At 39.4% G+C, this 12838-nt stretch overlaps 1 protein-coding gene across 1 annotated transcript in view; it reads left to right on the top strand.

The window, feature by feature from the left end:
* Positions 1-5556: 5556 nt before the first annotated feature.
* CNTLN (centlein) overlaps positions 5557-12838 on the top strand; it is a 375432-nt gene continuing 368150 nt past the window's right edge. Inside the window, exon 1 of the mRNA XM_024126731.3 lies at positions 5557-7759. Coding sequence (XP_023982499.1) covers positions 7400-7759 — 360 coding nt within the window. The 5' untranslated portion in view covers positions 5557-7399. The remainder of the gene's footprint in view (positions 7760-12838) is intronic.

A 12838-nucleotide genomic window follows, 5' to 3' on the forward strand; every position in this document is an offset into this window, starting at 1 on the left:
CCCCCGCATTGGCAGGCGGACTCCCAACCACTGCGCCACCAGGGAAGCCCCACTCATAAGCTTTTGCTTTTTATTCCTACTTTCACTTTCCCTGTTGTCTGACAACCTCCCAGATATGTGCTTGGTGTGCTTCCCACTCAATCGAAGGAACTATTATTTGCTTAAACGTTCCTTACTGGAAATGCTTTCCCTCACCACTCTGCCTAAAATGGGTCTCAACCACTGCCTTCACTCACTCTTCCCTTTCCTTGCTTTATTTCTCTTTACATAACTTTTCACTAATTAACAAGTATATTTACTTGTTTATGATGTATTTTCTCCTACTAGAATATAAAGTCCATAAAAGCCAGGATCGTGACTATTCACTGCTTTATCCCTAGCAGTGTTCAGTAAGTATTTGTTGAAAAAATGAAGGAATGAATGAACAGTGTCTGGCAAGGGTCCCCCAAATTTAATTTCATTTTCTCTCTTTCTTCCTTTTATTATCCCATGGAATTTTGCTATATCAGGAAGAATGATTTGGGGGAAAAAATGTTGGCAGCACAGGAACCATTTTATTAATTTAACAGTCTCATTTTCCCCCAGTAGTAGTTAGCATGCATGTGATCTGTTTTTATCTTATTTTAATCTTGATAAAAGTTGCCCATAAAAATATTTCCTGTTCATAGCAAAGCAATGTCCCACTAATGTGAGATATAATTAACAACCATAAGGAATGTCTGGTAATTGCTGAAGACAAGACTTTCTTTGGCTTATAGGGAGCTAGTTGAGAGACATTTCTCAAGTGCTTCCTTTGTAAGGGCGTTGTGATAGGTATCATAAGAGGTACAGAAAAAAGAGAGTTATTTTCTGCCTTCTAAATATTTTAAATGTGAGAATAAAATTATGGATGCAAAATATAAAACAGATGCAAAATGAAAACTGAAAAATAATATCTTGGGGGATTTCCCCCCCATTAGATAAAGTGGCCTAAAACTTCTGGAAACCAAGTTTTAATGCAGAATGTGAAGTCAAGTAAAGAAAGTACATGCATTCACTTTGGTGCGTGTCTGTTCACAAGCCCTGTACTTTTTCTTTTTTTCCTTAAGATTTAGTTAGTTAGATAGTTAGTTTTTGGCTGCGTTGAGTCTTCCTTGCGATGCGTGGGCTTCTTATTGTGATGGCTTCTCTTGTTGCTGAGCATGGGCTCTAGGCACACAGTCTTCAGTAGTTGCAGCACGTGGGCTCAGTAGTTGTGGCTCGTGGGCTCTTAGAGTGCAGGCTCAGTAGCTGTGGCACCCAGGATTAGTTGTTCCATGGCATGTGGGATCTTCCCAGACCAGGGACCGAACCCGGGTCCCCTGCATTGGTAGGCGGATTCTTAACCACTGCTCCACCAGGGATGTCCCAGCCCTGTACTCTTTATCTAACTGTTGCCTAGATTCTGTTCCCTCTTGTTTATAACATGTGATTTCCCTTTTCCTCCTTTATGGACTTGTAAGTTAGAGTAACATCCAACCAGCTGGCATGTGAACAACACAAGGGTTGTTACTTTAACTCATTTATTGGGTATAACAGGATGCGATTTACACTCTGTCCCAGGTGTTGCTTATTAGACTACATTGGCCTCTTGGGCTGGATGCCTTCTGTTTGCCTCTCCACCTTGTCTCTTGATATTTTTTTCGCCCTGCTCTGTGTCCTGCTGGGCTGCCATGTAAAAACTGGTTGAGTTCAGCCAGTGGGGAGCATGGGAGGAGATGGGCCTGAGGGAAGAGAGTGAAGTTTGAGTATTTGTTCCCCTGGCTTCCTGTCTCTTGGGTCTGTGTCTTTCACCAGGCAGCTCTCTGTGCACAGCCCTTTCTGTCTCCTTGTTCCAATAGCTGCTCATTCCCCTCACCCTTTCAAGTTTAGGGTGATAAAATCTCCTACCCTTTGATTATCATTGAGGTACTCCCCTATCCCTTGTGCTTTCTCTGGATCCTACCCTTACCTTTGTAATTAGTCTGTATTTTAACTGGTCCTCAAATTACTCTATGTGAGTTGCCATCAACTTCCTACTGGGACTCTGATCAGCTTGCCAAGCAGGAAGAGAATCAGAGCCTGGAAATTCCAACCCTCTATTCACATGATTGGTTGGCTCCCCATGGCAGCCAGCCTCCATCCTTAGGTTCTTTCCAAAAGTCAACTCATTAACATAAAAAGACACATTTAGGAAATTACAAGGGTTTTACATGCTCTGTGCCAGAAACGGGGATAGGGACAAAGACCAAATATTTATTTCTTATTATAAATCACAGTATCACAAAAGGCAAAATGCCACTGTGTGTGTGTGAGTGTATGCACGTATGCCTATATGCTATGATAGTGTATAAACACTGTTATAGGGAATAGATAAGCATCATCAAGACAGAGATGTTAAACCAGATCATTGGCAATGGAAGAAGAAGGCCTTCATGTTTGGGGTGAAGGCAGAGAAGAAAAATAGATGGAAGAGTTGGAGCACTTTTGCAATATTGCCTTGAGGGTAAAGAAAATCCACATAAAATACCAAGGACCATGGTTCTATCATCGCCTCTCTTAGGGAAGAAGAAACTGAAATACAGATGAGAAAGCTGAAAAAAATAGTATTGTCTCCTTCTAGCCATGTGTTAAAACAAAGAGGCTAAACTGTGAAACCTTGTGTATTGAATCAGTGGAACTCCTCAGGGAATTTGGGATTGTATTCCAAACTTCACCTAGCTAAGTAAGCTGATAACAGTTACTCAGAACAACAGCACATGGCTTATTTTTTTCTCTAGAACAACACCCACACTGAGAGTTAGGACTTAATGGAGATAATTTTAGAAAAGCCTATTAATAAGGAAAGAAAAGACAGTTATTTAAACAGTTTTGGACTGTTATGTAATCATTGAAGATGAAAATGGAAGATGAAGTTCTGTTGTAGCTCTGTAAGGTCATCCTTTTTGAACTGTGGGAAAATCACATGGGACAACTGGAACTGATGATGCCATCCTTAGATACCTATCATCTTGACCTAGAACACTCTCAGGACTGATCAATAGTTGCCAGGCATCACTCGAACAAAATTGTATTACAGTCTTCCTTCAGTATCCTTGAGGGATTGGTTCTAGGACCCCCCTGGATACCAAAATCCGCTGGTGCTCAAATCCTTTGTATTAAATAAAGTTGTACTTGCATATAACCTATGCATATACTCCTGTATACTTTAAACTATTTCTAGATTACTTGTAATGCCTAATACAATGTAGATGCTATGTAAATAGTTGCTGGCATGTGGCAAATTCAAGTTTTTCTCTTTGGAACTTTCTCGAATTTTTTTTCTGACTAGTTTTGATCCATGTTTGGTTGAATCTGCAGTGTGGAACCCATGGATACAAAGGCCAACAGTAATTACAAGTACAAAACAATTATCTTGGTTTACTCTAACTCCTGGATTGCAATTTGTCCACAGTAGACTGACATGATATGTCTACTGCTGATTCAAGTGCCACAATGGCACATTCTAGCTTGTGGGATTATCTTTTTATGTTAGGAGTGGCAACAGGCTGTTCTTGATTTAGATCCCTGGGATATGGCAAGAACCTTAAAATTGAGATAGATGTCAAAAGAATATGAAAGAAATCTATGATATTTAATGTCTTACCAATACCTAATAGTGGCTTTAGATTTAACAATTAAATCCATTGCCCAAATAAAGAGTATACCAAATTGGTAAAGGAGAAATAAACATGTCTTAAAATTTGGCATTCTTTCTGAAAAACAAGAAACATAAAGGCTGAGAAAGGGCTAATACATTTTTCTCTTTTTAAATAGAAGTTAGATTTAAATTTTTAAAATTAAAGTGAGAGATGCAATTTAAATGCCATATTAATTTGCACATTTCCCTCATTTTTCCCAATATTTCAACTATATAATGGTGATATAGATAGAATCGTGTGTTTCTGTAGTTTAATATACTTCATCCTCAGCAGACTTTATTATGTATTTCTGAAGAACAGAAATCATCACTTTTAAATGTTTGAACAGAAAATTGCACAGGAGAAACACTTGATTGTTTTGGACATTTTAATTCAGGTATTATTTCAGATCTTTAACTTATCTTTCTGAGTTACAGGTGTTAATATACAGTGTTTCACACATTTCTGTCATTTTAGCAAATAACTAATGCAAGAAAGTACTATGTATGTTTCTGAAAACGTGCAAGTTTCAATTCTTTTTTTAAAAAAATGTTTATTTATTAATTTATTTATTTTTGGCTGTGTTGGGTCTTCGTTTCTGTGTGAGGGCTTTCCCTAGTTGCGGCAAGCGGGGGCCACTCTTCATTGCTGTGCGCTGGCCTCTCACTATCGCGGCCTCTCTTGTTGCGGAGCACAGGCTCCAGATGCGCAGGCTCAGTAGTCGTGGCTCACGGGCCTAGTTGCTCCGCGGCATGTGGGATCTTCCCAGACCAGGGCTCGAACCAGTGTCCCCTGCGTCGGCAGGCAGATTCTCAACCACTGCGCCACCAGGGAAGCCCCCAAGTTTCAATTCTTGAAAATTGTCTGCCAGTAAAGAACTGTTAACAACTCAATAACAAAAAGACAAACAACCCATTTAATAAGTGGACAAAGGACTTGAATTGACATTTCTCCAAAGAAATAAACAAATATCTAACAAGCACATGAAAAGATGATCAATGTCATTAGTCCTTAGGGAAATGCAAATCAAAACCACAATGAGACACTATTTCCCACTCACTAGTATAACCAATACAAAAAAGGAAAATGACAAGTGTTTGTGAGGATGCAGAGAAACTGAAATTCTCATACATTGCTGGTGGGAATGTAAATGGGGCAGCCACTGTGGAAAAGAGGTGGTTCTTCAGTAAGTTAAACATAGAATTACCAAATGACCCAACAATTTCACTCCTAGGTATATACACAAAATATTTGAAAATAGGTGTTCAAATAATAACCTGTATGCGAATGTTCATAGTAGCTCTATTCACAATAGGCAAGATGTGGAAACAACCGAAATGCCATGAATGGATGAATGGATAAACAAATTGTGGTATATCTATAAAATGGAATATTATTCAGCTATGAAAAAGAATGAAGTACTGATACATGCTAAAAATTGAATGAAGCTTGAAAACATGCTAAGTGAAAGGAGCCAGACATAAAAGGCCACATGCTGAATGGCTTCATTTAGATGAAATATGCAGAATGGGCAAAACTATAGAAATAAAGCAGATTGGTAGTTACCTGGGGCAGGCTTGGGAGATAGCAGAAATGGAAAGTAACTGTTTAATAAGTAAGGGTTTTTGGTTTGGGGTGCTGAAAATGTTCTGGAACTAGATAGTGGTGATTGTTGCCTAACATTTTGAATGTACTTAACAACTCTGGATTATTCTTTATTTGCAGCCACTTAAGTGGCTATAATGGTAAATTTTGTGTTATGTGTATTTTAGCACCAAAAAAAAATTTAAAAAAATTGTCTACCTAGTCATAGATTCAGATATTATCCTTCTTTTCAGTCAAATATGTATATTTATCCATTGTACATAATAGAAGAGACTCCACTACTTTTCAAAAGAATTTTTCTATTTATTTTTCATTTTAGATGAAATGATGCCCTTCTGAGTGAGTACCAAATAGCCATTGAAAATGTACATTTGCATTGATTTCATGCCAAACATGTGAATCATGTGATTAGAATTCCCATAGTCTTAAACCCAACAAAGTCTCATGTGCTATCAGACCTAATGCTGTATTTCAAGTGACAGGTATGGAGTAAGGGTAGGGATCAAAGGCACGGGTTTTAGAGTTAAGTGGATCCGTATTCTAGCTTTTCTAATACCAGATGTGGGACTTCAGACAAGGTAGAGTAATTTCTCAAATTTCAGTTTTCTCACTAGTAAAATGGGGATAATAACATCTATTTTACCCTCATGTTGTGAGAATTGAATGAGTACATATATGAAAAGTAGTTATCACTGGACTCAGCATATAGTAAATGTTCAATATGGTAGCTATTTTTAAGACAGGCTTATATGTAATTTTTCTAGTGTAATCCTTTTATGAATTTTGTTAAATATTCACCTTCAGTGGGAAGAAAGCACAATCATCCTGCCTCGGCAGAATTCTGACTGGGAGAGTGTCTTTTTTTTTTTAAAAACATGTTTATTGGAGTATAACTGCTTTACAATGTTGTGTTAGTTTCTGCTGTATAACAAAGTGAATCATCTATATGTATACATATATCCCCATATCCCCTAGGGAGGGTGTCTTTTGATGTGCTGACTAGATTCTGTCACAAAGTGGTAATTTTGATTAAATGAAGAGGTCATCAGTTAAAGTGGTCACCTCCCTATTTCCACAGTCCTCCTTACCCCACCTCAGCTCTCCAAGTACTCTGGAACCTTTTCTGCAGAGGACAGCGATCTAGCTTTCGGTAGAACTCGAGTGCTAGCTCAATGCGCATCTCCTTACTAAACTCATCACGAGTAGGACGTGTTTTAATGACAGAAAAAGAGGTTATTCAAAGTTTATAAAGAAAGAAAGCAGGAAGGAAGGAAAAAAGAGGATGAACAATAAAGAGAGTTGGTTTTGTTTCTTTAACCACGCTCCAAATTACTGGCTTCAAACTAGTCCAAGGATCCAAACTGTGGGGATGTGGGTCACACTCACTCTGATACGCAGCCAACTGCGTAAAGAAGCTGACATAAAACTCAAAGGAAGTCCTGACTCTTGCAAAAGACAAAGGGTGCACAAAAGATAATTCAAATGGGAAAATTGCCCGCTAGTCCCAGCTCAGCCCAAGGCTTTCCACATCTCCTCGACATCAGTCAGCTGGTTGTCAGCTGTACGTCAAGCAGTTTTGATACAGGGTCTGAAGAAAACACTTAAGTGTAAAACTTATTCCCTGATCCCCAAGGAGTTTACAACAGCGCTGGAGGGATTAGCCCTGTAACTAACACTACAGGGCGGTCAATGAAACGTGACAAACGAGTTGGCAGAGGCCTTGAAGGCAGAAGAATTCACAGTTAGGGATCATTTGGGGGTAGGGGCTTGTCAAGGAAGGCTTTAAGAAATGGGATATAAGCTAGGCGCAAAGCGGCGGGTAGGATTTTAGGCGTGCGGGACGCTGTGACGTTGCAGGTTGAAGACTGACCAAGGCACGCGGGGGTGGTGCGTAGGGCGGAGCCGCCTGACTCCTCGGGCCACGGCGCGTGCGCCGCTAACGCTCCCGCCGGGAGCGCTGCCCGTGGGAAGCCCGCCAGGGCCCGCGAGCGCGAGACCCCAAGCGCCAAGGCGGGAAAAGTCGGGCGCATGCGCAGCTCGGAGCTTCGGGCTCGCTAGGATGGGGAAGTGGAGGAGGAGTTTCCTAGAGGGAACTTGACCCGTTAGCAGCCGCGGCCATGGCGGCGCGCTTGCCACCCTCACAGCTCCCTCCGCCCGCCGCGCGACAGTTGGGGCCCTGGTCCTTACGTGTCGGGCTGGGAGCTGTGGCACACGAAGTGCTAAGCGAGACTTCGGGTCTTGCGGGCGCAGCGCGGGAGGGCGTCGTGGACAAAAGCGATTTACCCCGGCGGGGCGAAGAAGGGTCAGAGGGCCAGCGAGGGCCAGGGGGGACAGCTGCGGCTCAGGCTCCCCTCCTCAGCGCGCCCATGGGGTCCATGCGACTAGAGGGCATCTCGGTAGAGGAGGCGATGGTGACCCGGACGCAGCTGCTGGAGGAAGAGCTGAGCAGCGTAAAGGAGGAGCTGGCCCTGTGTCAGGTATCGAGGTGGCCGCCGGCCTTTCTCCTCCACAGCCGGGCCGGGACCGGTCGGGAAGGGCGCCCGTCTCCTTCTGCCTTAGGCTGCGTAGCTGCGCGGGTTTGGGACCCACCCACCTCCGCCCGGCGGCGCCTGGTGCCGGCTCCCACACCCAGCCTGGCCCGCAGCTCTGGGCTGAGGGAGGCGGCCTCGCCCGGCTCGCCGACCTCGGGCTCCCGCCCTTCTCCGGACAGTGGCCGGGCAGGGTCGGCCTCGGCGCCCTGGGTTTGGTTGACCTCACTTGGATCCCACCAAAACGCGCAGTCGCACCCCCACCGCCCCCAAGCCCAAGGTCTGTGTCGTGACTGTAGTGGTACTTGGTGCAGCAGGAGTGCAATCCCTGAGTTGAAATGTGGAACAGGAAAGTGGAGACACTTTTATTGAAATAAAACCCATGGATGAAGGAGCCTGTTTTTAATTGTCAAACCCACACTTGCCCTTGTTCTTAAGTAAAACTTAAGTTGTTAAAACAAACCAACAATTTTTAGCGAGTTTCAGGCTGGGAACTTTCATTCACAGTAGATGATGCTTAATATTTATTAACCAACTATGTTAATTCCATACTTCTGGAGTGAGAAATCTCATTTTCATCTTGCCTGTGAAAAGCATTTACTAAATCAATTGCCTTAACATTACTTTCCTGTTATTTGTAGAGTTCGTATATACCAAAGATGGCTTGACTACTCATGTTCAGAAAGATTTGATTTTCCTTTATAGTTTTGCATCCTTACCACCATCTCTTCTCCGATTTTACCAGAACCTTTGACAGGGTTGGGTGACTAAATGTTGGGAATTCACTCAACAGTAGATCTTTGAGTCACTCTGTCTTCAAGACAGAACCAATTAAGAACTGCTAAACAACAAGGTAACTTTATAAACAGTATAAGTTTAGATTAATAAAAATTCATGAATTTCATTCTCATAATTCTATTGGATTCTTTTGCAGGATTTTACTGATTGAGTCAAGGATGTAAAAACAGCGGTCTTGTTCAAACTGTATGTCTTTGCTTAAACAAGTTGGGGAGGTATTATGTGACTGCCTCCTTTTGACTTTCCATTCTCTGTTCTTCACTGGTTAAGGAGCAAAGGGATAAATAAAAGACACCAAGGAATTAAAGCGTTTTGTCATCTCACTCTTCACCTTTGGGTAGTTTAAAGATGTGAATCCATGATAAAGGGCTTTGTTACTTTGGCAAGTCCTAATCTAAGATGCTATTTGCCCATATCTTCTACACCCTTTCTCCCCTACCCCTTACTCTGTATTTACCATAGTTATGCCCTGAGCTGGATAAGGAACTAAGATGTTTACTTTTGTGCCTGACTTGATTAAGAAATCAGTCTGTTGGAAACAGCCCAATGACCCTCTTCCCCTAATCCATTAACTATTATATTCTTTCAAAATGTGACTACGGAAGATGTAAGAATTGAGATGGTCATAGGTAGCCTAGAACAATGGTTCTTGAGATTTTATAGTACTGACACTGTTAGATGATCATAGGCATTCCAGTAATGTGAGATGAGGTTGGCACAATCCCATACCGTAAAACTTCGGTCAAATCATACTCCTGCTGTTGGGGAAATTTGGGAGACATAATAATTGAATTGTTTTATAAAAAGCATTTAAGTAATTAAACATTCACTTTTACATTTTTAAAATTAGTTCTTCCACTTATTTATTAAGCTAGAAATCACAGTACCCAAGAATACATAATATTAACCCCTATGTTTTCCACAGCTCTCAAAAATTGTACCCAAGATAACAAATTCATTTTACGTGTCAACCTAGTAAGTAGACACACATACACATGCATATAATTTCAGAAAGAATATTTACCCTGTGTGTCCTGAACTCTGATGTTTTCTTTTAAAATCTATTATTTAAGAAAGTGCTGCTAATATCTACTAAATTAATTTCACAGCCCAGTAATGGGTCAAATGTACAGTTTGGGAAAAAGAACCCCACTAATTAATTAGTCTCTGGTCATAAATTGCAGCTTCATGTAAGTTAGTTGGTTTTTTCCCACGTTTAACTTACAGGAATTCAATTATATGTGCTTGGTGAAGAAAAAGAAAGTGATTCCATGTACCATTCCAGTCCATTGGAATGACTCAGAATAAGCATGTAATAGAAAACAATCTCTGTTCCAACTGTTTCTCTTAATATGAGTATCTCATCCTACTCTATGTGATTGCGATATTTAAACTTTTTTTCGTATGGCCCCTGATTAGCAAGCAACATACACATGCTTAGATGAAGAAAAAGTGGTTGATTTCAATGTGGGAAGAAAAGTTGTCTGTATTGGATTTACTGAGGATAGGTTAGCTTCCAAATCTAGCTTTTTCTAAGGAACTTTCAAAGGTACTCCAAAGATCAATTTTAAGTTCATGACAGTCATGCTTTATTCACTGATTTAGAACCTAACTTCACCATACACTTAATTTTGATTTTGTATTTCAAGATTGTGGTCTATTCGTGACCAAGAATGGGGTTGTGGGTATGTGTATGTGCACATTTTTCACCACTTGTAGAATATCAGATGAGAAAAAGTTATGTATGTGTAATGTATATATGTATAGACACACAGGTGTACACGCACACACACAAATTTATGTATATCTCAAACCATATTTCTCTTTTTAGTCACAGCCAAAAATATCTACTAAACCTATATACCAATTTCAGGCAAAGATATATTATGGCATTTAAATGGAATATATGTGCATTACTCCAACTTTCATGATGAAATTAACTTTCATGATATATGTGATGTTGGAATTAAGAGTATATGACTAGAGAAATCAACCAGTTACATTTTTTAGTGGACATTTAGGTGTGTTGAAACCTTGTCCAGTCATTCACAAAAAAAAAAAAAAAAAATTGAGGGACTTCCCTGGAGGTCCAGTGGTTAAGACTCTGCGCTTCCACTGCAGGGGGTGCAGGATTGATCCCTGGTGAGAGAACTAAGATCCTGCATGCGGTGCAGCACGGTCAAAAAAAGAAAAAAAAAAATGAGAACATGTTTTATAATTAGAATTCTCACTGTTGTTAGGAGCTGTATTCTAATAGATGAATCTTTTTGTACAGTTATTTTTCATAATGATAATTTAGTGAATGGCTAGTTTGTGCCATACTTTGTAATTAAACTCTTTCCATTGTTTTCTTTGAGTTCTGGTAGGAAATTATTTGTTTAAATATAGAAAATAGTTTTCATATGTTTGTTGAATTCATTCCTGCAGTAGAGGTCAATTGAGGGCCTATTATGTTGGCAGATAACTAAACTAGGTGGTGGGAGAGTAGGTACCCAGTGACAAAGACAATTTTGCGTGTCTATGTCTGTAAAGTTGATATTTATTTCCATGTTGATAAGTGAAAGTCAAAGCCAGTCCACCGCTAAGATAACTCAGACCCAAATCTTCGGGTATTTACTCAGCTCTCATTGGCTGAGTTTAATAAACTTTGTGAGAAGGAGTAGGATTTTTTAATTTATATTTTAAATTATTTGATTCTGTGTGGAAGTTCTGTAGTAAGAATAAGGTATTTTATAATGAGTAATACATAAGGATTTTTACTTTTAATTTTTTTAAAAGAACATTTTAAGTGCCCAAAGGAAAGAAAAATATAAAGATAATATGGTTGGTAGTAGTTAGTTTCCTTGTTTTAATAATGTGTGGAATAGTTTGGAAACTAGTTTTGTGTTTTTTGGGGGCTTTGTTTCTTTTTGTATATGAAGGAGCATCTTTTTAATAATTAGAGGTATAATCCACATTGAAGATAATATAGCATTTAAATAACTAAAAAACTTATAAAAACTAGTACATATTGTACAATAGTCCCACAATTCATTTGTAGCATTTTATTGCTCACAAAAGAACTTCTTTTTCTCAAGTATCATTTATACATTTGAGTATTTTTAGGTGACAAAAACTGAATACCATTGCTGATCATAAATTAATAACAAAAGAAATTAATAACTGAAGTTTAATAGAGAAATTTTGAAATTAGAAAGTTCTCCCCCTAATGACTTCTGGGTATAAATTGTAGTTATAAATTAATAATAGACTGTTTCTGGAGGAGTCTTTTCTTCTGGTTGCTTTTTTTTTGGCCTCTGTGATAAAAACAATTTAAGGAGAGTTTGTTGTTACTTTCTCTTTGGTGGGGATTAAAGAGGAGATGTGAAATAACCATTAACTGTAACAAAAGCAAAAAGAAAGAAAAAAAAATGTATAAATTAATATGTAAAGATTTTTTTCATCAGATATTTATTGATTTCTTACTTCGTTCCTCTAACTGTATTAGAGCTAAGTCCTTTATTCGTAAGTCATACTTATTTAAGCTGGAGTAACTCAGTTATTTTATAAATGTTGAAAAGCTACTCCTTTTTAAGTTTTTCTGTTAACCTTTCTTGCTCAGTATTTTAGGTAGAGGAGTTGAGGTGGAAAATACATGCGACTCTTCACTATTTTTTTTTTAACATCTTTATTGGAGTATAATTGCTTTACAATGGTGTGTTAGTTTCTGCTGTATAACAAAGTGAATCAGCTATACATATACATATATCCCCATATCTCCTCCCTCTTGTGTCTCCCTCCCACCCTCCCTATCCCACCCTTCTAGGTGGACACAAAGCACCTAGCTGATCTCCCTGTGCTATGCGGCTTCTTCTCACTAGCTATCTGTTTTACATTTGGTAGTGTATATATGTCAATGCCACAGTCTCACTTCGTCCCAGCTTACCCTTCCCCCTCCCTGTTTCCTCAAGTCAATTCTCTACGTCTGTGTCTTTATTCCTGTCCTGCCTCTAGGTTCTTCAGAACCTTTTTTTTTTTCTTTTTTTAGATTCCTTATATATGTGTTAGCATATGGTATTTGTTTTTCTCTTTCTGACTTACTTCACACTGTATGGCAGTCTCTAGGTCCATCCACCTCACTACAAATAACTCAATTTTGTTTCTTTTTATGGCTGATATTCCATTGTGTATATGTGCCACATCTTCTTTATCCATTCATCTGTCGATGGACACTTAGGTTGTTTCCATGTT

The sequence above is a fragment of the Physeter macrocephalus genome, chromosome 9 (genome assembly GCF_002837175.3).
Source record: "Physeter macrocephalus isolate SW-GA chromosome 9, ASM283717v5, whole genome shotgun sequence".
In the NCBI taxonomy this organism is placed as follows: Eukaryota; Metazoa; Chordata; class Mammalia; order Artiodactyla; family Physeteridae; genus Physeter; species Physeter macrocephalus.